Source organism: Glycine soja, chromosome 7, assembly GCF_004193775.1.
Source record: "Glycine soja cultivar W05 chromosome 7, ASM419377v2, whole genome shotgun sequence".
Taxonomy (NCBI): domain Eukaryota; kingdom Viridiplantae; phylum Streptophyta; class Magnoliopsida; order Fabales; family Fabaceae; genus Glycine; species Glycine soja.
The window spans coordinates 14,291,369-14,317,813 of record NC_041008.1 but is presented as its reverse complement, the minus strand read 5'-3'; the positions used below and the strand labels follow the sequence as shown (position 1 = coordinate 14,317,813).

The 26,445-nt window shown below is 31.2% G+C and overlaps 1 protein-coding gene across 3 annotated transcripts; it reads right to left on the bottom strand.

Annotated features, from left to right (window-relative positions):
• Positions 1 to 6,513: 6,513 nt before the first annotated feature.
• Positions 6,514 to 20,477, bottom strand: LOC114418836 (putative ABC transporter C family member 15). Of its 3 annotated transcripts, none has more exons than XM_028384361.1 (12): positions 20,268 to 20,477; positions 18,334 to 18,413; positions 11,736 to 14,077; positions 11,545 to 11,631; positions 10,624 to 11,277; positions 10,043 to 10,207; positions 9,418 to 9,712; positions 9,066 to 9,280; positions 8,287 to 8,592; positions 7,750 to 7,813; positions 7,420 to 7,659; positions 6,514 to 7,230 (listed from the first exon to the last, which is right to left on the bottom strand). In XM_028384361.1, exons 2-12 carry the CDS (start codon positions 18,371 to 18,373, stop codon positions 7,085 to 7,087), a joined length of 4,554 nt encoding a protein of 1,517 aa, XP_028240162.1. In that variant the 5' UTR covers positions 18,374 to 18,413; positions 20,268 to 20,477; the 3' UTR covers positions 6,514 to 7,084. The 3 variants fall into 3 exon arrangements, with proteins under 3 accessions (XP_028240162.1, XP_028240161.1, XP_028240160.1); XM_028384360.1 differs by lacking the exon at positions 20,268 to 20,477 and adding an exon at positions 18,526 to 18,673; XM_028384359.1 differs by lacking the exon at positions 20,268 to 20,477 and adding an exon at positions 18,519 to 18,671.
• Positions 20,478 to 26,445: the final 5,968 nt, after the last annotated feature.

Below are 26,445 nucleotides of genomic sequence, written 5' to 3'. Positions count from 1 at the left end.
TTCGTAGAGTATTGAGGGCCTTTGCCACAATGGTTTTGTTTTCGTTAAGGAGAAGATGAAGGTACTTTTTGTGTGGAGAGAGCTTCGATTTACACCTCGATAGTGAAGCAAACCATGGGAGAAGCTTTTGGAGAAGTCCTAATTGAAATGTTTACATTTTTTTTTTATTTGCATGACCAATATGTTTGTTTTTTGTTTGTGAATTTTGTATATCAAATAACCAAAATTCTTTCTTTAGTTTTGTAGAACCCCAACTCGTGCAAGTTTTTTAAATGGATAGATGAAGATGTAAAGACGGATGTAGAAGAGAAATGTTGGGATGAGACTGAGAAGCAACTAGAAGAGGCAAGAAAAGAAAATATTTAATTAACCATTTAGTACAAACATATCCCTTTTAATCTTTAAGTGAATTTTTTAATTTTTGAAGTTTAATAAATGAATTTTTTAGTTTCTAAAGTTTATATTTTAATTCCCAAAAGTTCCACTGTTAATTTTTTTTAATTTTATTAGTTAAATTTTTTTAACTATAGACCTTTTGAGAATTAAAATATAAATTTTAAAGACTAAAAAATTCATTTATTAATTATAGGGATTGAGGGATAAGTTTAGAAAGTATAGAGATTAAATGAGTAATTAAATCAAAAGAAAATCATAAATTACAAAAGAAACTTGATGTTGAGAGAAGAAAAAGATCGATTCTGCTTTGTGTTGTAGGACTGTGTTTGGCATTATTTTTATGTGTTGTGCGCGTGTTGAACTAAGTAGGGAATTCCATAATGTGAGCATGTACTAAATCTAACGTAATAGATTTTGTATTAGGAGAAATCGAGAATTAGGCTATGGCATTGTGTATTTGTATAAGGGGTGATAATATTTTAGTGTTATTTATTTATGAACATGTATTGTCCAATTTTTTTGTTGCAGTTGTAGTGTCCAATGTTGAAAGAATTTTGTAACGTTTATAAGATTTATTATATGTTGAAATGCTATAGTGACAACTGCACATGATGTCTTCATGCATTAAATCAGATTTTCCATACATACCATGTGTTGTACAATTTTGTAATGTATTTAATATTTAAGGATATGCTATATGAATATGTGACTAACATATTAAATGAACATGTATTTTTGCTTAGTGATTGATTACTGTAAGTAAAAAAAACTGGAATAGTTGTGTAAAACACTTTTACATTGTACAATTTTCATACCAAATATATTTACACCAAATATGATACACTTGCCAAAAAAAAATTTACGCAAATTGGTCATCCACACAAGCCAAAATCTGTCTCTCAAGATAAAAGGAAAAATTACATAGTCTACATTCCCCAAAATTTTCATATATGAAATTATTAAACACAGTCAAAATATTTTTTTTAATAAATATCTTAATTAATTAGTTTTTATTTTATTTTTTAGTGTAAAAATTTCATTCTCAAAAAAAAATTATTCAAAAAATATTTATTTATGAAATTATATAAAATTCTTTTATATGATTTCTAAGTAATTTTTTTTATAAGATTTAAAAGTAAAAAAAGGAAAATATTGTTGAACCTTTGGCAAATAATTATATTAAATATAGAAGAAAGAGATTTGTTGTAAGTCATGGTCCTAGTTGATTTAAGTATGATTATCTTTCATAAATCATACTTGTGGTCTATATTAACAAAAACAAGTAAAACTAACTAACTTTATAATATTATTTAAGAAGTAATTTAAAACTATTTGGTAATAAAATATATTTATAAATAAATTTCAATATATATATATATATATATATATATATTAAATTCACATTATTATATAAATATTAATCAATAAAATATTCATATGTGAAATTTAAGCATTCAAAATATTGTCTTGTAATAAATATATTAACTAATTTGATTTAAATTCTTATTTAGTATAAAAATTTTAACCTCATAAAATAATTTTTTTGAGCACAAGATTTATTGATAAATTTATTTAAAATTATTTTATATGATTTCCAAGTAAAATAATTTTATAGGATTTAAAAGTAAACAAAAAGTATTATTGAGTCTTATATATAAAGTTGTATTAAATATTTAGAGAAATGTATTTTTCGTTCTTAATGGTCCTACATTGTCTCTTGTGAATCATACTTGTGGTATTTGTCATAACGAAAAAACTAATTCAATTGATGGTATTATTGATGAAGTAATTTAAAAATATTTGCAAAAAAATATTTGATAAATTTAATATATTTGTTTATGTGAGAAAATAATACTATTATATAAATATGATGATTCTATAGGATTGCAAAGTAAAAATAGATATGGTTGAGTCTTGGATATATAGTTGTATTAAATATTTAGAGAAATTTTTTTATCATCTATAATAATTTCATCTGACATGAGTAGAATTTTTGTTCGTAAATAATATTTGTGATTTTTATCATAAATAAATTTAATTAATTTATTATATTTTTGATGAATTAATTTGAACATATTTAGTAATGAAAACATATTAAATAAATAAATTATAATATAGTTATTATATATTCATATAAAAAACTTAACATTATTATATATATGTTAATCATTAAAATTTTCGTTTATAAAATTATTAAACATAGAGCAAAATTTTAGTTTGTAAGAAATATATTAACTAGTTAAATTTAAATTAATTTTTGATATAATTTTTTTGACATCATAATATAAATATTTATATTTATAATATGATTATAAATAAATAAATTTATGTATCATTAATATAAATAAATAAAATTAATATTAAATTCAGAAAGTCTTAGTATAGTTATTACAGTAGTCTATAAGTTATGAAGAAACAGAAAATGTAAAATAAAAGAAAGAAACAAACAAACATAAAAGAAACAAAGAGAAAACATAAAAATAGAAAACATTATAATATTTTAAAAAAGACAAAAATAAAAAAATAAAAAAATATAAGCAAACGTAAAAAGAAGGAAAAATAAAAAAAGTAAAAATGAAAATTATAAGAGAAAATGTAAAAAAAATATTCAAAACTGAAAAGAAAGAAAAGGAAAGTTGGGATGAAAAAAAATCTCCAAAAAAGATGACACTTGTCCAACAGGAATTACATAATAAATTTTGTGATGATTATTTTTTATTTAATAATTAGTTTATTTTCATATATAAATTATAAATAAAAATCATAGGTTTAATAAGTATTTATATATGTAAAAAAATATTAAATTTATTTAATTATCAATTTCTATAAAACATCTAAATACATCATTCAAGTCATATTTATTTAATTTTTAATCATTATAATAAACATCTAAATACAACATTCAATTAAATATAAAATTTGTTTAATTATCAAATTTTATAAATAAATTAAATGAATAAAAAATTTCTAAAAAAAATAATTTTTAAAAAAGTAAAACATACGGATTAATAAAAAAAATTTAAATCTCAAATTTTGGTTTCAATATTTTTTATGACTACCAAATTTAATATTTCAATCATTATCTTAAACTAACAGTCTTGTCATATTTTAAATTTTAAATTTTGGTTTCAATATTTTTCATAACTACCAAGTCAAATATATTTTTTAATTTAATTTCAATCATTATCTTAAACTAACAATCTTATCATATTTTAAATTTTGGTTTCCATATTTCTTATAACTATCAAATTTAATATATTTTAAAATTTGATTTCAATCATTATCTTAAACTAACAATCTTATCATATTTTAAATTTTAAATTTTAGTTTTGATATTTTTTATAACTACCAAATCAAATATATTTTTAAATTTGATTTCAATCATTATCTTAAACTATCAATCTTATCATATTTTAAATTTTAAATTTTAAATTTTGGTTTCATAATTTTTACAACTAACAAATTTATTGTACAATTCAAAATTATGTTTCAATATTTTTATACAAATTTTAATTATTACAAATTTTCGTTAAATATTTTTTGTAACTAACAAATTTAAATTATTTTTAATTATGATTTCAATATTTTGAATAAGTAACAAATTGAATATCTTTTAAATATTTGTTTTGATTTTTTTAAAAAGTTATACAAATATAATATAACAATATTAAAAATTAATTGTTTCACCAATCTAATCTTAATTTTAGCAATCTAATCTAATCTTAGTAATAACTAATATATTTTTTATAAATAAAATCAATACTTAACATATAAATCAGAAAAAATTATAAAATTTTACTAACATTACACTACGAAACAATTTAAATAATAATTGACAAATTAAAAATTTCAAAAAAAGCAAATTTAGAAGGAAAAAAATTGAATAAAATTATTCAACAAAAAAAACCCTCATACGAATCAGCAATCCGTATCGGTCATATGGATTGCCAATTTGTATGAACCATCCGTATGAGATTTTTCCAGAAAAATGCCATTTTTTTGTTGGAGAGGAAGAAGAAGAACCACAACAGTGCGGGAAGTGGAGGAAGAAGAAAGAAAGAAGAAAAACCACAGCCGCGCCGAAGGTGGAGGAAGAAGAACTGCAAGAGGAAGAAGAAAAACCACAACCACAAAGAAGAAGAAGAACCGCAACGAGGAAGAAACACGAACCACCAGGAGAATGAAGGAGATCACGAGGAGAATGAAGAAGACCATGACGTGCGTGAAGGAGAATAAAGAAACAGAAGAAGAATGAAGGAGACCACCACGAGGAAGAAGAAGCGCAAGACGAAGGAAGAAGCATTGCGGCGGAATGACTGTAGCACGAAGAAGTGCAACACGAAGGAATTACTGTAGCCCTATTTATATTAATAGGATGAAGGACATTTTATTCCTTTCACCTAGGGTGCTGGGTGTCCAAAGTAATACCCTTGGTGGTTTTATTGAAGTTGTGGTTGAAATAGTTTGAATGGAGCCTGTGTCCCAAGAAGTTTGTAAAACCTATTTTCTTTGGTAAAAATAAAATAAAATAATATATATATATATATATATATATATATATATATATATATATATATATATATATATATAATATTACATGCATTTGTATAGTGGTGTGTTATATATATTTGCTACATGTAAATATATTTAAAAGCTTTGAAGTTAGATATATTTTATTATTATAATACATGCTTATCTATTTGTCGAGTATATTTTGTAGTTAGTTAATTGAGACTTAGGGGTGCATATCAGTGTTTTATACTTACTGTTTTGATTTGGTTAATGTGTTTGTACTACATTGAGTTTATATTGTTATTAATTAATTAACATTGAGGATGATATAGTGTTGCTATGATATGATTTTGAAAATTATTCGAGTCGATGTATATGTATATGGGTTGTGTCTTGTAAACATTGCTATGAATGTATAATATGATATATGAGTATAAGTGAAGTATGTGGTGGATTGTGAGATTCATGTATTGAGATATTGTATGTATTGAATTGTTAGTTATGAACTATGCAAACACACAACTATAAGATCCTTTAAGAGCGACGAGTTCATGAACGATGAGTTTTGTAATGGGCTCTATTGTGGGAACCTGACAAGTTTAATCACTAGAGATGCGACGAGTTAAAACAATTTTGAAAATAATTGAGATTTTGAAAACAATTGAGTAGTTGTGTGTATTGCATAATTTATAGGTAGAGTCTGTGCGTTAAAATGCTTTCTAGGTTAAACCTAAATCAGGAGGGAGAGACTCTTATGGACTCCTCGAAGTTTAGGCCTTGGGGGTAAATACACTCGGTTAGAGTGCTCCTTTAAGCTTATGCCGATCCTACATGGTTGTAACATTCTCGCAAAAAACAGAGTGACATTGACTGGTCTTGTCATGTACTTCTAGGCGTCCGACGAGATTTTTCACTGAAAATGGTATCACATTGCATGTAAGCTTGAGTCTAGTGTATCTGTTGCATAACGTTTGTGTTTGATTTTCATTGAGCTAACAATTGAGGTTTTGGTGTTATTTTTTAGAGTGCGTGAACTTGAATAAGTGTGAATAATGTGTGTGATTTTGTTAAGTGATGTTTCACCACCAAGTATTATATATTTCGCATGCTCTAGTGTTTTATTATATACGAATGTGATAACTCATTCCCGATGTGTGTTCGTGTTTTGGCTGAATGCCATTTTGTTTCAGGTGAGCCAATATATGATAAGTTTCATGCTGGAGATGGAGAGACTTAGCCTTTGCCAGGAAAATGCTCTTATAAACAGTGCATGAGGTTTTATTTCATATGTTACTATTCCATGAATAGTATAGTTTTATATTTTTCGCTATTAGTTTGACTTCTCTTCATTCAGAATGGATGACCTTATTTTGAGCCGAGATCATAGTTGTAAAACCCGGTCCGGTCATTGACCCGATCAAGGTAGTGAGTCAGTGGTACAACCGGTGGGACAGTAATTGGTCCGATTTGATCCGATCTATATTAAAAAATTTAAAATTATATATGTATATATATTATATATAAGTATATAACTAACATTGTTTGATTAAGAAAAGTCCATTCATAATTTCATACTCCAAAATCTAAAATAACAATTGAAGTATTAAAGTTGATAACACAAGTGAAGTGTATTAGTAATAAAAAAGTATAAATAACAACAACCTAAATTAAAACACAAGTCCAATTTTCGTAAACAAAATGAGCCTAGAAGCCCAATTTCCTAATAAACAAAAAGAGTGTGAATAAACTTTAAGCACCCCCATTATTGTTTTCTGCACTCCCATTATTTTTTTAATGTGCACAACCCAGTCTGGGTTTTTAAAACCAGCCGGGTCACCGGGTTTTCACAAAATTGGCCGGGCTTGGCCGGGCCATCCCGGGTCACATGCATGAGCGATCCAATAGTGAAACTAGTCCCGGTTGGACTGGTCCGATCGGCCAGGCCGAACCGGGTATGATCGAGATGATTTTATTATTTATTTGAACAAGTTCTATTATGATGTTAGAAAAGTAAATGTGAATCTTTTACCCTTTTTGAAATGCTTTTATTTAAATGTGTTTTAAAACTTTTAATTAATTCCGCATTCCTATTCCTTTTATTATTAGTACATATATGTGTGGGGTAGAGGGTGTCACAAAGTTCCTCTCCAATATATTAGTTAATATCCATAAAGTCCTATAATTGCTCCCTGCTTTGGACATGTTGAGTTGCCAAGTTGCTGAAGTTATGTGATCTTCCAGAATACTCCTTTATAAGTTTAAAGAAGAAGGAATCTTCTTTCTCTAGTAACTTTGATGGTTCATCATACTCAGCAACTCTTCCTGTAACATAAGATTGCATTAAGAAACTCTCTTGGCAGTCTTAACATATATATATTTTACTTCCATTATCATGTTTACATTTTTGTCATTGTGTCTGTGTGCATGATGTGTTTGTGACTTTATTTGGATGTGAAGTATTCATGAATGTCATACATACAGACAGACAGATAGATAGACAGAAACACGTACCATCACTGAGCACCAAAACCAAATCGCTATCAATAACTGTGTGGATTCTATGAGCTATTGTGACAACAGTCCTATCTTTGAACTCTTGGCTTATGATGTTCTGTATCACCCCATCAGTTGCAGAATCCACTGAGGCTGTTGCTTCATCTAGTACTAATATGCTGCTTCTCTTCAGCAGGGCTCTTCCAAGGCAAAATAATTGCCTTTGGCCCACACTCCAGTTATCACCATTTTCAACCACTGAGAAAAAGCATTCTAGTCAGTTTAGTAATGATTACTAGTACCACAAGCATGATCAAACTATGCAAGTTCAAAGATGATGAATTTAACCTGGGAATTCCAACTTCTCTTCCTTGGCCCTTACTAGGTGACCTAGCTGACATTTATCTAGAGCCTGAAAATGAAAGTCATTGGTAAATGATGATAATCTTTGAGAAAACATTTCACACTTCATTTTGGCCTTATATGAAAAAGAATCTACATTTAGTCCCTAAAACACACCATTTTAGCTTTAGATCGTACATGAAAAAAACTCTTCTTACACCATCATCAGCAAATGGTGAGAACTGATTTGTGTGTTTTTTTTTTTCATGCAGGACTAAAATGTAGGTTTTTATATATAGGGAAAAAAATAAACAACAGTGTCAAGTGTAGAAACACAATTTTTTAATTTGACCTTTCTTTAATCGTAAGAGAGCCTTTTTTTTTTTTTTTTTTTTTAATGAAATTGTATTGTATGCAATCAGTGAATATTTTTTTCTGGTTACTCTTTGATGAGTAGATATTTTTAACTTTGCTCATAATGATAGAGACACATTGGCTTCCATTTTCATGTCCTTGATCTAACTGTTTGATTAAATTATTTACCTCCCACACTTCAATGTCAGAGTATTGCTGCAATGGGTCCAGGTTTCCTCTAACAGTGCCTTCAAACAAGGCAGGGTCTTGTGGAATAATGCTAAGCCTTGACCTTAAGTCATGGAGACCTATCTTGCATATGTCCACATTGTCAATTATAATGCTTCCTTCTCTTGGTTCAACAATCCTGAAAATGGCCTGTATGAGAGTTGATTTTCCACTCCCGGTACGCCCTACAACACCAACTTTCTTCCTTCCAGGAAATGTGCAAGTGATGTTTTTCAACACAGATGGCAGATGTTCAGCATAACGTATCTGCGCACATTTTTTACGTAGTAGAATATAAGGAAAAACTTATGGACACAAAATGAAAATTGTAATTGAAAGAAATATGTTATGAGGAAATAGTCAATGAACTGACAATATAAATTATTTTAGGCTGTCATCCAATAAAAAATTGTCTGGTATAATAAGTTTATTGACTTTTATAATAATTATCTTAAAAGTCATATCTATCATGATTTTTGATTGGTTGATAGTATAAAACTTTTTACACCTATAATGCATAACTCATGTTATTGAATACATGTATGTTTCTACATATAAATATATTATGATTTCTGATTGGTTGACACTGTAAAACTTTTACACCAGCAGTGCATAGAAATTAAACTCACATGTTATGTATGCATCTATGTTTATACGTATAATAACATATTCCTTATATGAATGAACATTCATATAGTAACATGTATGTTCATATGTCCTAAATTGTTGCTATCTTGAACCTGCAAATTTTTGAAACATATTGTTCCAGTTTCTGGCCAGTTGCTAGGTGGTCTGCTGTCTTCAATCACAAGAGGTGCTTCACTTGTTATATTTGTATATTGAAGGATCCTTTCAACTGATATCATCTTGTTTTCTGCATTGCATATGTTCCATATAACTGAAGCTTGCAACACATTCAGATTGATCCCATATGTTACTGCCAACCCAGCAATACCTGCAACAAATCCAATGCAGAAAAATTTAATCCTTAATTGACGAGAAGTGCACTATCTGATTATAACTTTGTATGTTTTAGTGAAACATGAATGCTTCTGATTTATATTTGTTTCCAAATAAAGACTTAATTCTTACTTGGATTGATTATTCCTTCAGGGAGGCTCACTAGCATGACTAGTGAGAAGGCAAAAACAAAATTTGAAAGTAAATTCAATCTGAAAGAAAGCCATTCCATTGCAGACACATTATGAAACCATGGCCTTGAGAAGCCATCCACAAGGAGAAGATTTGTGTATATGAAACGGCCTTCCTGATCGAAAGCTCGTATTGATGCTGCTCCTGCTAATGATTCTGAAAAATGGTGGAGAATTGGAGTGATTTGTATCTGTGCTAAGCGAGCCAGTTCTCTTGCTGTTGGCGTATAATATCGCTGAAATAAACATCATTCGACTTCTGTTAGAATGCGACAGTGAGGAGAGACTAATTTCATAGTCTTTTTCTGTCTAGTAGTTTAAGATGAGTACTATCACTTCCTTATTCTGTTTTAAATGTTAAATTTAAAATTTAAATATATACTTCACATAGTTTTTAACATCCAATTCCAATGTCTAAGTTTTAACTTTGTTGCATTACTGATATGACTTTCCTTGTTTATATGATAAACTTGAGAAATCGTATTATATCTTGTATAAATTTTGAAACTAGAATGTATCTCACTTTTTTCTGTCCTGTCATAGATCAAGGAAAAAGGATCACATACTTGGTACCATATGCAGACTGCAGTTACTGGAATGAAGATGACAAATACTTGCCATGCCACCTGACACATCACTGCAATAGTGCCTAGAATCTGTATTATTGAGAAAGCACACCATCCTATTCTGTTTGCCATTTCCAAGTCTAGCACACTTTGATCTGTGGAAGCCTGAAATAAAAGTTTTCAAGTGTTGGAATCATTGTAAAAATAACACTTCAAGGAAGATCCAAAGAGACATCCAATTGTTTTAAAGTATAAAACAATACACATCCAGATAACCATGGATGAACTATTGCATTACTTTTTGGCACTTTACAATGAAAATCATTAGTCCATTTCATTGTGTTGGAGAATATACAAGTCCCACACTGGTGCAAATGAAGAAAAAATGTATATAAGTTGTGAGTGCTTGAGTCTAAAATGTCTCAAGCACCCTCAACTTTTTAGTTCTCTTTGTTCTGGTGAATGTGGGACTTCTATGGTCTCCAACATATTATAATCCTTTTATGGTCAGTTTGGGTGTGTTAAGAAATACTGTTGTGATAGTAATAATAAACATAAATAGAATCGATATGAATGCTTACCCTGTTCAATATTCTTCCAGTTGGTGTAGAATCAAAAAATGCCATGGGGGCACGGAGCACACTATGCAACATCTTTGTGAAAAGTGTCTGTGCTGTCCAAAGTCCAGCATTTAACACCATCATGGCTCGCAGCAAAACACAAAATGAACCAGCAACTGAGAGTGCCATATAAATAAGTAGTATGAAATTCATGTCAAATATAGGCTTAGCATCACTACTTGTGGGACAAACCCAAGCCATCCAATAGTTACTAGCAATCTGAAGTATTTGGAATGAAGACTGTGCCAAGAGAATGAGAGGAACCAGAATTCCCCCTTTGACAGTGGTCAAATATTCCCAGTAAACTTCTTTTGCTATGCTTCCTGTTTCTCTTTCCTCTTCTTGCACCAACTTTCCATCATTTCCTTTGCCCTCTGGAGGATTGTCTTGCACTGAGTCATGCTGTGTTTGCACATGTTGATGACTTGGCTTGGAGCTGAAGTTAGATTCCCCTTCTTCAGCTATTGAATTTAAATTTGTTCTACTTGAATTTTCAGCCACAATAATTGACTCTAGAGCTTTGCTGTGAGCACCAACTAAAACTTCAAATCCTATATTTTGCTTTAGAAGATCTTCAAATTTTCCAGCTTGTGCTATCCTTCCATTTTGCATCACCTGGTTTTCATTTGGGTCAGTTGTTGTTATATAGTAAGCCACAATGACAATGTGACACAATCACAATCCTACTTAAAATTACTACAATATATACATGTTGATAAAAAAATGGAAAAAAGTAAATACATATTAAAAATCTAGTATCAAACATTTAGCTCTCTTAAACAATGAGTAGTTTAACAGATTTTAATGTCTCTTACTAGCATAATTTGATTCATTCTTCAGTGATGAAAGAAAGCAATAAACAAACTTTCACACTGCATTTACCAGAATGAGGTCTGCTGCTGGAAGAAACTCAACTTGGTGTGTAACAAAAATTATAGTTTTCTCTTTGAGAATCCCCATAAGGCACTCCTGCAGAAAACAAGTGGAACACATAGTAAAGCAATTGTTTCTTAAACCGGTACTCATACCATGAAACATCTGCATATTTGAAGCATAAAGAAAATCTAACTAACCTTAAAGAGGTGGGTGCCAGTGTGAGCATCAACAGCACTGAAAGGGTCATCAAAAAGGTAAATGTCAGCATCCTGGTAAACTGCTCTAGCAATCTGTATCCTTTGCTTCTGTCCCCCACTCATGTTAATCCCTCTCTCTCCAATCTCTGTCATGTCACCACATGAGAATAGCTCAAAGTCCTTTTTCAATGCACATGCCTCAATAGTCTTCTCATACTTATCACCATTGTACTCTTTTCCAAAGGTAATGTTGTCCTTTATGTTTCCAGTCAGTATCCATGCTGATTGTGGCACGTAAGCCTTTGTTCCACTGATCTTCACAGTCCCAGATTGTTTATATATTTCTCCCAAAAGGCCTGATAGCAAACTAGACTTTCCTGAACCTACAGATCCACAAACTGCTACCTTCATTCCCCTCTTAACTTTCAACTCTATTTCATCAATGGTTGGAGTTTTTGATTCAGGATCCCAGCTGAATCTCCCTTTCTCAATAACTATGTCAAATTCTGTTTTGTCCTTTGCAACATTTTCAATGACATCATGCTGGATTTCTTCCTCGCGGAGGAAGGAAGCGATCCTATCGACTGAAACTTTTCCTTGAGCAATGGCATTGAGCAAGTCAGGCAGGCTAAATATAGGATCCTGCAACATTCGGAACGTGGCAAATGCAGACAAGACCCTTCCTGCTGTCAGTTCAATCCCCATGAACATGCATGCCCAAAAAGTTATCACAGAAATGAATGTAGGTGACCCCCAAAAGATGAAAGCAGAAAATGCTGCTTGCCTCAATGACTTCATTAACCAATTGTACTCTATCTGCCTAAGTGCTTCTATCCTTTGAGAAAATTGTCTGTCCCATGCTTGAAGTTTCAAAGTCCTCATGTTTCTGAGGATTTCTGAAGTGGCTTTCATCCTGTTGTCCTTGGCGTCCATGATCTTGGCTTGGTATCTTTTCTGTATCTTTGTAAGAGGAATGTTCAAAGTCATCACTGCCAATGTAGCAGCTAATGCAGCCAATGAACCTAGTCCTAGATTTGTATGCAAAATGAACACTGCCAAAGAAATTTGAATAGGCAGCATCCATATCACATTCACATACCAAACAAAATCTGTGATTCTCTGCACATCTACACTCATGTAATTCATTATCTCACCGCCCGTGTGACTTTGCCGCGATCTACTTGAAAGATGTAAGCCCTTCTGATATATATGCGATATCAATGCCGCTCTAAGGCGAAGGCCTAATTGTCTGGCACCGAAAATCCATTGCCTCTGAGCTATGGTCTCAACCATTTTGGCACACAGAAAAGCCAGTGACAGAAGGTATCCGCTCTTCAAGCCGCGCGATCCCTTTTCTCCTAGGAAATCCACAAAGTCAGTTATCAAGTATGGACCAACATATGATGCTGAAGCATTTACCACTGCAAACAATGCATTGATTGCCGCTTTCTTCCTAGCAAACAAGTAGATTGACTTGTAGATAGATGGATTAGCAGTGCCATCTTTCTCTTTGACTTGCCTAAGGCTCTCATCAAAGGAGCATGTTAGAAACTCAGCAGAGTCATTGATGTCAACATCAGGAATGTCATTCTGCTCAAGGGGTTTCTTATACCCTACTGCAAACAAGGGGTTGAGCCAAGAGAAATTTATTAGTTGGAGAAGTGTGGCTTTTCCATATGGAGATTCCTTTAGACACTCTGAATGCCTCTCAGCTTTCTCTCCAAGAAGTGGTTCAGATGCACCATTTGTGGCAAGAAGGACAGTGCCTGTCTTCCCTCTTGTGGAAATAACCAAAAGGCATGTCGAAGCAAGCAAACCAAGGAAATCTGCACATTCTCTTAAACCAATCTGACCATTGTTGATGACACTGAAATGGGCATGAAGGGCTGTGGTTATGATACACAAAATGAAACTGCAAAGCCACCAAGCCCTCAGAATCCAAGGGAAATATGTGTGTGATTTTGATATCTTCCATATTGCTATAAGACTAATTGACCATGATAGCACTTGAACTATCTCTGATGTGAAGGCCTGAAGTTTTGAGGTGCATTGAGTCTCATTATTGAGCATCAGCAATAGCTGTGATGAATGAACAACCAACAACAATGTGGTGCAAACAAAGGTGAGTTTGTATGCAAAACCAAATTTGATTGCAGTTGGATGCATCATTTTTGTGGCACCATCTGGGACCTTGGTTTGCTTGCTGAACTGGCTCACATATTTTCTTAGGAGTTGGAATAACAAGATCACTAAGAAACCAAGTTCCACAGGTAAAATAATATGCTCCAACAAGCATGTTGATTCTAAGGGCTGCCATGAAGTCCAAAACAGACTTTTGAACTCTGTCAAAGTCAAACGATCATTGATGTCAATGTCATAAAGATACATGCCATATAGTATCATATTATCAAAACTTAATGTTTAATGCTAAACTGAACCCAGACTAAACTTTGAATCCTATCCTAGTTAAATGGACAAATTAAAATTGAGATTGCACATGAAAAAATAAATGCAAAACACTGTTAATGCTAACATTGTTATAAACTTGCGCAAGATACAACTCCTCTCAATAGCGTCGAAAAAGAAACCTCTCCTCAATGGAAAATATTTATAGGTCAATAAATTGGAAGCTAAGCTACCAACTACAAAGCAATCATCCTAATAGTATCAAGCATATTAATTAGTAACCGAATATCGATCAAAGAGGTCGATTAACTTATCTACAAGTATTTCTAAGAGATAAAAATAAAAAGATAAAATATATTGAATTTTTTTCTATAGGTTAAAATTAATTTATGCATAAGAAAAAATAAACTTTTGGAGAAGTTAAACTAGAGAGCTTTGACAAAAATTGGAGTGCATAATTTGATTTTGTGCAACAAAACAAAAATTCATTTTACCTTTTTATAGGAGGTATTTTTTGTATTTATTAACGACAAAATTATCCAAACATAACCATAATCTACAATACTCTTAGAAAATAGATAAGTTATGAGCTAAGAGTTACGAACATCGTTATTAAGTGTATGTATTGATAACTAACTAACTCTTGCTTGGAAAACATAATTACTTATTTTTTTAATTTTTTTTACTATAAAGCTAATAAAAATAAGTGATTATTTCTTCAAGATAAATCAAACAAAACACCCACTAACAACTCAAATTGAATTCTTTATCATGCATGAAGGTACTAAATATTCTCGTCAAATTGTAACACAAACGTTACATATGAGAAGTTTAAATTTACGATGCCTTTGAAACATAGGGAATTTTTTAGACTAAAATGCATTGTATGTGTCATTCTCATCTTTGTTCGATTTGTTTATGTATTTGGAAAATTAAGGAAAACTATATATATATATATATATATATATATATATATATATATATATATATATAACACGCATAAAATGCGTGACAAAACAATTGATGTGACAGAGTAAAGTAAAATAGTATAATATTTTAAAATTATAATTAAAATATTATACAAATAATATATTGATATAACTCTTTGTGAAACTTATTTGAAAGTGGCCTTAATTCTAATATTTCTTAGATAAACAACAATACTTAGCTATGCATGATTATACTCATAAATTAAACATACCAAACCAAATAAATCCAACTTGAACATTATTTTAATCGACCCTAGCCTACTTTGGTCTACAAGTTAAACAAGAATGTCTTTGAGCATAACTTCATATCCTCACCTCTACTTAAAGAAAAAAAAAAGAGCAAGAATAAAAAAAATACTCAACTCTACTTATATGTATGAAATTTTTAATTGTAATCAAAACTTAAATAAATTTATTGTTATTTGAAAATTTTTTTTTTATGGATATCGAATATATTATATGTAGAGAGTAAAATAAAAGAAAATAAAATATACTAATCGGTATTCTCTCTCAACTGAAATATAAGTAAAAAAAATTAATGTATGTTGAATTAAAATATAAATAAATTTTAATTAATCTTCTCCTAATTAATAATAGTATTTTTAAAATATCTTTTATTTGATTAAAATTTTATTTTCAATTATCTTCTTTTCTTTTGTCCTATGTAATTAATGTAAAAAGTATTTTAGGAAATAAATTAACTATTTTTATTGAGTCTATAAAAAATTAAATATTGTTAACTAATTTGTTAATATGTGTGATTTTTTTTTTTAATATTTCAATTTCAAGAGGAGTATTATAAATTATATGATGTGATAAGAGGAAAAAAAAATAATAAATGTTATTCGATAAAAACAAAGTCTATTTATCATTGTTCATTTAAAAATTCAGAAGACTAGACTTTTATAGCCGGTAATAGTCATTTTTAATTAATTTAGACTAGGTCTGCAAGAGTGCCCACTGTATCCACTCTGAGTATCATTTTTAATTATCTAAAGAAAATATATAATTTTAATATCATTTTAAACTGTTTCTGTCAAATTAAAGCACTCGTACGAAATTACGCAGTAATGATTGTGAAACAGACTTTGTCCGCTTCTTAATCTTAATTAATTTATGTCCTATATCCTTTAAGTCATCGTTGTCCCTTAGTCATTAATTAACTAGGTTTTTTTACAACATTAATTAAGTAAGTTAAAATTTGACCATCACCAATTTTTACAATAAATAAATAATGAGATAGCTTTGGAATCACCGCTCAGTGCACACAGTTGGCAAAATGCCTACCGCACACAGAATGTACAAACAAACAAAATATATTATTTTTTTTGTCCACAAACGAAATAAATCAAAGGATGTTTGTATCATTGTCTCCTCGAAAACACAAATTGAAATGGACAAAAAACATTCAAGCCTAGAGGCTTGAGGCTGTAACTATTAGGAATAATTTTAAATGAAAATTATTTTTATTTTAATAATTCATATAACAAAAATCAATATTAAAAGTTGGTGTTAATTAATTACTATTTGAAATTTCTGATTTTAAGTAAAAATAGCATAAGAAACTCTTTTGAATTCTCTACCTAACTTTTGTAAGGTCAAAATCCAATTGTTTAGGTGTTGTTTACTTCCCACCTTCCAAGGTACGTAATGGAAAAATGAAAATTTGATTTTTTGAACAAGATAAGGCCACCATGTGGAAAATTATATTAGTGGAAAGCGGTGGAAATTATTTGAGGACATAGATCAATGAATTCACCCTATATATACGAAGACAACATCGTCGCTGACAGCTACAACATGTGGTTCGTCACTTCAATATCAAACCAATCAATTTCTAGTATGTGGAACCTACTAGGAAAGCACTTCAGTGGAAGACATGAGTTTAATAATTCATAATCCTAAGAATATTATATAAGTGTTGCACTTCACTTTGGATACGTAAGATAACAACAGCTTAGCTAGGTTTATAATTGTTGAAAATTATTATTTTAATTACAAGCAAAAGTTACTTCTAGTACATTGTACATATACGTCAGAAAATCACAGCTTAAACAAATGAAGTCTCTACGTGTAGTGAAGAGACGTTTATGTTACCTTGGGTAGAAATGATGAAAATAAAAAAGATAAAAAAAAATTGAATTAAAATAGAAGGTAGAAAGTGTGTGTTCCACACAATTTCACCTCTCATTCACCCTATCTCCCTCCTACCAAACCAAAGTTTAGAGTGAAATATGTTTTTTTTTTGTTGTAAAATAATTATATTGAGATTAAAATATATAATTTTATATATTTCTTAAGTAACAATGTGATTTTAAATTTGATCATCCATATATTATTACATGGCTTAGATTCACGTTTTTCATTCTCATACAAAAATAATTTTATCACTAAATATCTGTATATATATAAAGAACATTACTAACATAAAAAAGAAAAGCATAAATGATACTTACATAAAATACTCACCAATGTTGTTAAGTGATGCTTAGATGCTACATGATGGACATGCAAAATGTTGACTATCTCTGTTTAATAACAACTTGATTCCTATTTAGAATCAATCTTGGAATGGCATAGTGAATTAGATATAGATCTATGAAATTATCTGGTTTCTATATGTTTTTATTTTTGAGAGTGATCATTGAAAAAGTTAGAATGTCAGTAATATACTCTATAACATTCTTTAAGTTAATGATGACATTTATTATGTCATATATGAATTTGAACACATTATTGTGTTGCTAGCATTTCTATTTTTTTTTATATAAAAAAACTACATATTTGCATATTATGCATCAGTAACATGTAATTCCTTCAAAGCGTTAGCTATCTCCCCTCTCCCAAACTCACACACACATCACATCCTCTCTGTTTTATCAAATCTTAAAATCTCTTATAACTCAAAGAAAGATCCTTCAAAACATTGGAGGGAACAAGGAGTAGTCATTCAGACAAGTGAAGAACAAAAACACAATTGGAATAAAATATGTGAAGTAAAATGCTCACACAAAATGCATTCCGTGATAACAAGAACTTGAAAACTACTTTTGCTTTAAATAATTTCTCTATGTTTGAACTTGAATACTAGTAAAATGAATTACTCTCTTTCTGTCGTTTTCATACATTTGGTTTTCTGTGTTTCATGTAATGATGTGAGGAAAAGGTGCATGAAACTTGTAACAATAATGGTTAGAACTTACTGGTGGCACCAAATATCTTGTAGAAGTCCTCCAAAGGCATGCTTGCTTCTCAACTTGAAGCTCCAATTCTATTTTTAGTTCTGCAGGAAAAGTGTTACATATGATTGGCCTTAGATTCATCATGTTATTATAATAATAATAGCAATATAACAATAATGTATACACACATGAAAATATGTACTAACCACTAACATTTTAATGGGTTTAGAGCTTTTGAGAGCAGAGGAAGCAAGCATGGGAATTAGAGAAAAAGGGAAAAGGCGAGGGTGTCATATAGAGAGAGAAGAGGCAGAGGAGATTTCTAAGAGTACTATAGTGCTTTTCATCAATAGAAAGAGGGAAGGAACAAGTTTTTAAAGGCAAAATTATGTGACCAAAATATATATTTATTTTTCTGGTCAATTTTCGTGTTGAGAAAGGAAATTGGACTGTTAGACGTCACGTGCGTGTCTACATAATTGGATTTTGGCAAGTTATGTTCGATGTTAGTTCGTGGTCTTCAGTATGCAAAGAAGGATAGCAAAAGCTGAGAAGCATATTACAAAAAACAGATCTGATGGACCCATGAATGTTAAAAGCAAATCAAGATGAAGAGATGAATGTACTAGAGTTCAATTAATAATGATTAACTTAATTGACAACATATTTTTGAGTTCATAAAAAATATTTAAGTTTGATTTTCCCCCAACATGTTTTCAACATAAAAAGTTTTATGTGTGATTAAGTCTTGATTGAAGACTAATAACATAACCAGTCTAAGAAATCGAAAGATATCTTAGAATTTCACCTAGAAACCAACCTTCATAATTACATTAATTAAAAAAATAATCTATTGACAAATAAATTTCTAAGTAACTATTAAAAAAAGAACGATCAAGTACACGATATTTTTACTTGTTAAGTCTAGGAACACAGATGTATATTGTCTTATTCATATTATAAGAGAGATTGTTTCTTGAATTTGAACATGTGATCCTCATGTAATCATAGAAGAGCATTGCTATTTATTACCCAAAACAAACATACGGATTTATACAGAAGATAAAAATTGGCCTGTGACAAAAATCAGAAGATTAATTAGTAAACATAAAGGGAACAATATAAATGTTCATCTCATTTTGGAGTAAATTTGAAGTGGAAGACAACAGAGATAGGAAGAAATAAAAAGGTGGAAAAAAAAAAAAAAAATATATATATATATATATATATATATATATATATATATATATATATAATTGTGTTTGCATATCCGTTGAATTGGACAGAACGTCAATCAACTCTTCCTTTTTCTTGTACATTTCTGCCTCAGAATGAGATAATTGTCCGTTCAATGGAAGTAAAACGGAAATTCAAACACACCTTAAGCAATGCGATAGGAAAACATCTAAAAATGAAATAGGAAACTCAGGAATTGACCCAAATACTCCTTTACAATCACATGCAAAAAAGAAAAAGAAAAATAGTGTATGTTTATAATTACTAAACATAAAAACCTTGAGAAACCACACTTCTTTCTCTCTTGTACAACTTCGTGTTAACCCTTTACGGATAAGTATTTCTCATCATAGAAACCAGGTAAAGAAGTTAAATAATTTAACGAGCATTTGGTAATATATGAAAAATATATTCCACATTTTGAGTTGTCTGGGTATGAAGTATTTGGGAATCAGATTTTTTTTTTTAAAAAACATTTCTTTTTGGTTGGGTTCATTTATGGATCTATTCATCTATATGCACATGGTATTCAACTATTAATCCTTACCCATAATGCAACAACAACAAAAAGTTCTTGCCCATACCATACTTGGTTAAAAAGATAAGATTTCTTTAATCATATCTCAAATTGCGTATGTAAGTACAATAGTAATACACGGTACGAATGTTTCACACATGAACAAACAAAATAGTGAAGGAAATCAATAGTTGTAACATACCTAGATGTCAACATCTCGAGCACAATCTTCGAGTTTGTGGTTGGCGAATGATTCATAAGGGTGTTTGAGATTGGATTAAAGATCAGAATTGTGTGAGAGGTTCTGAATTAATCCTTCAAAAACACACCAAGCTAGAATTTAATTTGATTGATGCTTTGTTTTTTTTGTCACGACGTGGGTATAGAGTAATAGTGTGATACAGAGAGAAAAACCCTTTGATTTGGATCACAATTTTACCTAGAAGGAAACAAAAAAAGAGGTAGACTTCCTTTATTAAAAACATTGTTTTTGGAATTTTTAAAAAATGTTTTTTTTGTAAATAAAAGGGATTTTAAAAAGTAATTGTGAATGCATAAATGTATATGGACAGCTATAACAACAAACACACTTGCATATTATTTATCTTATCGTATCCTAATTGGAAATTTGCATCCGAATAGATCTAAATTTTTGAGTATAGATTGTCAGCGGGGTAGTCGAGATTCATTTTATTTACAACTGGAGCGTGATCTGATATTAAACTAAGGTTACCATCTAGATTCGAATATTTATAGATCGGGAGTGAATATTGGTGTTTATTTTATGGATTGTTATTTCAAGTATTACTCACATTGAACTTATGATAGGGGTCAAATAATAAATATTTATTTTACTTTTATCTATAAAACTCAATTATAAGAAAAACTTTAATAATATTCTTCTTTAATAAAAAGAAAAAAAAATACTCTTTTGACATTTTTTTTCTAAGCTTAATAATTGATTGGAATTTATTAGACACTATTAATTTTGGTGGGTCTCAAATTTCATTTACTATAAAATTTTCAATTTTATATTTTAAATAGATGAAATTTCAATATTAAACTTTATAAAAAACAAACACAATTTAATTTTGAAATATTAATTAAAAAATATTTTTCAGTGTTTAATAATTTAAAAATATAAAATATTGATAATTTTAACTAAGATTGTTTTGACTGACCACAATCATTGGTGTTTTTAAAGCGACATCAACCAAGACTATTTTTCGATCAACATCAAACAAAGTTTATTTTATCAAAATATGTCGGGAATATTTATCAGCTGACGTTAGTTGGGGCTATTTTTTGGTTAATGTTAGTTGAGTCTATTTTTTAGTCGATGTTGCCTAGGTTTTTTACCAACGTTAGTTAGGGGTTTTTGGCTGACACCGGCTAGGGTTTGTTTGGCTGATGTCGGCTAGGGTCTTTTCGAACAACATTGACCAAGTCTATTTTTAGCCAACGTTGACTTGAGATTTTTTGGTCGACGTCTTCTAAGGCTTTTTCAGTTGATAAAATATCCCTTACTAACCAATGTCGGCCTAAATTAAAAATCTTAGTAGGAATTGACAAAAAAACTCAACCCAACATTGGCTAAAATATAGCCTAGTCGATGTCGACCAATAGAACCTACCCGACGTCGGCCGAAAAACATCATTGGTCAACGTTGGCAAAAAATCCCTAGTCGAAGTTGGCTAAAAAATAGCTCTAACCAATGTTGACCGAAAATACTCTAGTGGATGTCGACTGAAAGAACCTAGTCGATGTCGACTAAAAATAGTCATGCCCGATGTTGGTGAAAAATACCGAGTAGAAAAAAACCTAGCCTACATCAACCAAAAAACCCTAGCTAATGTGGTTAAGAAATAACTCTTGCTGATGTCAGTAAAAAAACCCTAGTCGATGTTAGCCAAAAAAACCTAGCCGATGTCGGCTAAGAAAATCTAGTTGACATCAGTCAAAACATCCTAGCTAACATCGGCTGAAAAATAACCCCAACCGATATTGGCTAAAAAATAGCTTTGGCCAATGTTGGCTGGAAAAACCTAGCTGACGTCAACTGAAAAAATCCTAGCAGGTGTTTACTCAAAAGTTAGCCATGACCAATGCTATTAGAAAAAATCTAGTTGACATCGGCAAAAAAATCATTAACCTACATCAACTGAAAAAACTTGGACAACAATGGCCAAAAAATATCCTAGGTTGATGTCAGCAAAAAATTCTCATAACTGACGTCAGTGAGAAAATAACCCTAACCAACATCATCTAAAAAAAAAAATCTTAGCTGATATCGGCAAAAAATAGCCTTGATCAACAGCAAACAAAAAAATCCTGACCAAAAAATCTTAGCCAACATCAATGAAAAACATCTTATGTCGATGTCGGCTGTAAAGACTCTGGTCACTCGTAGGTGTGAGTGTTGAGCGAGAAAGAGTCACGAGCAAGAACATGAGTTAGAGTGAGCATCTCCGAAAAAAAGAATTTCAAATTCTTTATTTTTTGAGAGAATTTGAAATCCCACTGTTTTAGTCAATCAAAATGATTCATAAAAATACCAAACATTAAATCTCCTTTCAAATATTCTATCCAAACAAGCTATTTTATCATCAATCCTTTTAAATTCCTTAAAAAAATGAATTCTCCTACTGAATTGCTCCATCCAAACACACTATTAATGATTTATCTCTTAATTCAAATGTAGGAGCAAACACTACCACAAAAACACTTTTCTACGACACAAAATCAATGATGATTCTAATAAAATTGATGCTTTAAAAAAGCGATGACAATTTTATAAATAATCTCATCTTTTCAAAGAAGATTTTGTGAAAATCTTCTTTGAAACGTCTATTCAAAGACAATTTTAATAAAAATTGATAAATAAGATACTCAACATCGATTTTATTAAAATTGTTGTCGTCGCCTACTTCTTCTTCTTGTTTTCTCCCCCCACCAGAAATCCACACTTATTCTTTTCTCCGACTGTTGAAACTCTCTCATGGTTCTCCCACTCAATAAAACCCTTGCGTACCTCACACACCCACTTGCCAGAGTCCCTCCTCCTCATGCCGAACTATATCGAGTGGAATGTTCAATGACATTGTGTCGGATGAGCTCGAATCTAAGGTTCCTAAAATGGTACATCACATTCTTTTTTCTTCCCTTAAAGAAATTGTCCACCACAATCACGATGTCCCTTCTCGCAATCAACTGATCCACTAGGTTTGACCACATGAACCCTACGCCACTCATCACCATGACCTAGAGGCCCTTCCTCTTAATCCCCAACAACACCTTCCCCACCAAATGCATTGCCGCAACAATGTGGTGGTAGGCCAGAATCTTTGACTCTCGCTCGAAGTATGAGATCGGGAGAGACTTATATGGAATACTTAAGGATGAAGTAAAAAGGAAAGATGAGGAGGAAGGGATGAGTGTGAAGAAGAAGGGTTGCTATGGTGACGCCGACGAGGACGAAGAGGAGTCGCTGCTCACTGAGCATGTAGTGAATCACTATTAAGGGTTCAAGCATGTATTTTTATTATGCAATAACAGAGTGGAAGTATGAATTCTCCAATCCATTCCCCTTCACTACCTTCTTCCTTTTCTTCTTGCTCTATAACCGTCCTCTTCCATGCCTTGCTCATACTTCTCATAATTTCAAGTTTCCTCTGTAAGTGTATTCCTTTACCATGACTATTATTTTGTATTTTCAAGTGTTCAATAACTAAATTTTTCTCCGAAGTATTTGAAAAATCATATTTCAAAAACTAAATTAGTGGCCCTAGTTGTTATAAGATGGATTTTCATGTGTTGATTGCTAATCGATAAGCAAGTTAGAACATTACATCAAGAGTTTCAATAGTTATTCCCCAACAAAGAGGTTCTAGCCTTCCATTAAAAGTAAAGCTTCAAAATACAAAGAAAGAAAATGTTTTTGGTGAAAGAAAATGGAAGAAGATGAAGGAGAATGTCTTCAGCCTCTCAACCCTATTTCTCTCTGTTTTCACGTAGCAAGGCTTGGCTAGACTTTGGTTGTTGTTAAGGTGGGTCGCCCCTCTTGGTTTCTACCAATCTCAGTATTTTAAAGGCTCTTGGACTTCTCAGTACCCGAAGGCTGTTGGATTGAGTGGCCTCAGAATAATTAAGAAAGGGGGGTTGAATTAATTATTCCTAAACCTTTACTAATTAAAAATTACTCTTTTAAGACTTTTACTAAATTGTTAAGAGAATAAGGAGTAGAAGAGAAACTTAACAGAAAGTAAAAGCGAAAATTAAATGCACAACGAAAAGTAAAAGAGTAGGGAAGAAGGAAACAAACACACAAGAGTTTTTATACTGGTTCGGCAACAACCCGTGCTTACATCCAGTCCCCAAGCGACCTGCAGTCCTTGAGATTTCTTTCAACCTTGTAAAAATCCTTTTACAAGCAAAGATCCACAAGGAATGTACCCTCCCTTGTTCTCTTTGAAACCCTAGTAGATGTACCCTCCACTAGAACTGGTCCACAAGAGATGTACCCTCTCTTGTTCTCAGTCAAACCCAAGTAAATGTACCCTCTACTTGTACCACAAAGGATGTACCCTCCAATGTGTTGAGACAAAGATCTCAGGCTGTTAAACCTTTGATACTTTGTGAATGGGGATACAAAAGAATTCTCAGGCGGTTAGTCCTTTGAACACTTTTGTATAAGGGAATGTGTCTTATTGAATTCTTTGACAAGGGAGAAGGGAGACACAAAAGAATTCAAGAGGTTAGTCCTTTGTTCTTTTGGAAAAGGGAGAAGAGAGACACAAAAAGAATTCAGGCGGTTAGTCCTTGGCGAATTCTTTTTGGCAAAGGGAGAAGGGAATGAAAAGATGAATAGCACAAGTTTTCAAGGTTTGGAAAACCAGAAAACTTCAGAAAGCTTTTGGTACAAAGAAGAAGAAGAAGTTCAAAGAGATTCAAGGCTTGTAAAGGATTGATTGGAAAAGTAAAGTGTCTTGAAAAGCAAATCAAAGCCTTGCCTTTATAGACTCTTCATGTCTGGTCAACAGGACCATTTAGAAGAGTTATAACTTTTAGAAAAACTTAAAACCAATTTGAAAAAGTTAAAAACCTTTTTGAAGAGTTACATCTTTTGATTTATCAGAAATAGTAACTGGTAATCGATTACCAAATTAGTGTAATCGATTACACAAAGCTTTTAAGTGAAAGGATGTGACTCTTCACATTTGAATTTGAATTTCAACGTTCAAGGGCACTGGTAATCGATTACCAAAACATTGTAATCGATTACAACCTTTTGAAAATAATTGGAACGTTGTAAATTCAGTTTGAAAACTTTTTCAAACTCATTTTGCTACTGGTAATCGATTACAACAATATGGTAATCGATTACCAGAGAGTAAAAACTCTTTGGTAAAAGGTTTTGTCAAAAACTCATGTGCTATTCAAAGTTTTGAAAATAAACTTTTTAATACTTATCTTGATTGAATCTTCTCTTCATTCTTGAATCTTGAGCCTTGAATCTTGATCTTAATTCTTGAGATCTTGAACCTTGAATCTTGATTCTTGTCTCTAGACCTTCTTCTTGAGTCTTGAATTCTTCTTGATTCTTATCTTGAACTCTTGAATTGTTCTTGATTGATCTTTGAGCTTTTTGTCATCACCTTTGTCATCATCTTTTGTTATCATCATTGTTATCATCAAAACACCTTTGATTCACCATGAAGCTTTGCTTCTACAAAGGCTCGCTCAGCGAGCATGTCTCGCTAAGCGAAAGTAAGTGAAATTCCACTAAGTGAGCTTGGGCGCGCTAAGCGCGAGAAGAGACAATGTCCTCACTGGGCGGGCTGGCTGCGTGCTGAACGTGTAAATCTTTGACTTATCCTTTTCTAGGGTTTCCCATCCGCTAAGCGAGTTGGCTGCCTCGCTAAGCGGATGGGGCTCGCTTAGCCATTCTGCCTCGCTAAGCGAGTTCATCAGCAGCTTTTTGCAGCTTCTCTTCTTTGGCCTACAAACTGAGTTGAATTCAACATCCGGTCACAAAAATGGAGTTTCTACTTTATAAAATCACACAAGAAAGAAAATATATACAATTTTCGCAAAAAGAACCATAAATTGGAGGCACATTGCTATTTTCTTGCAAATTTTCAATACAATACTAACTCATGAATAACAACTAACAAACTCCCCCAAATTTACAGTTTTTTTTTGTCCTCAAGCAAAGAAAATAACAATTTACTTATGCTCAAGTGAAAGGAATCAATAATGGTTAACCCAAATTGTGTTTGTTTCAAATGTATCAATTACACGAATAGAGATGAATAAGCAATGCTTCAACCAACAACCTTTCATAGTGATATGCAATATTTTCAAAGATATGAGCATGTTTA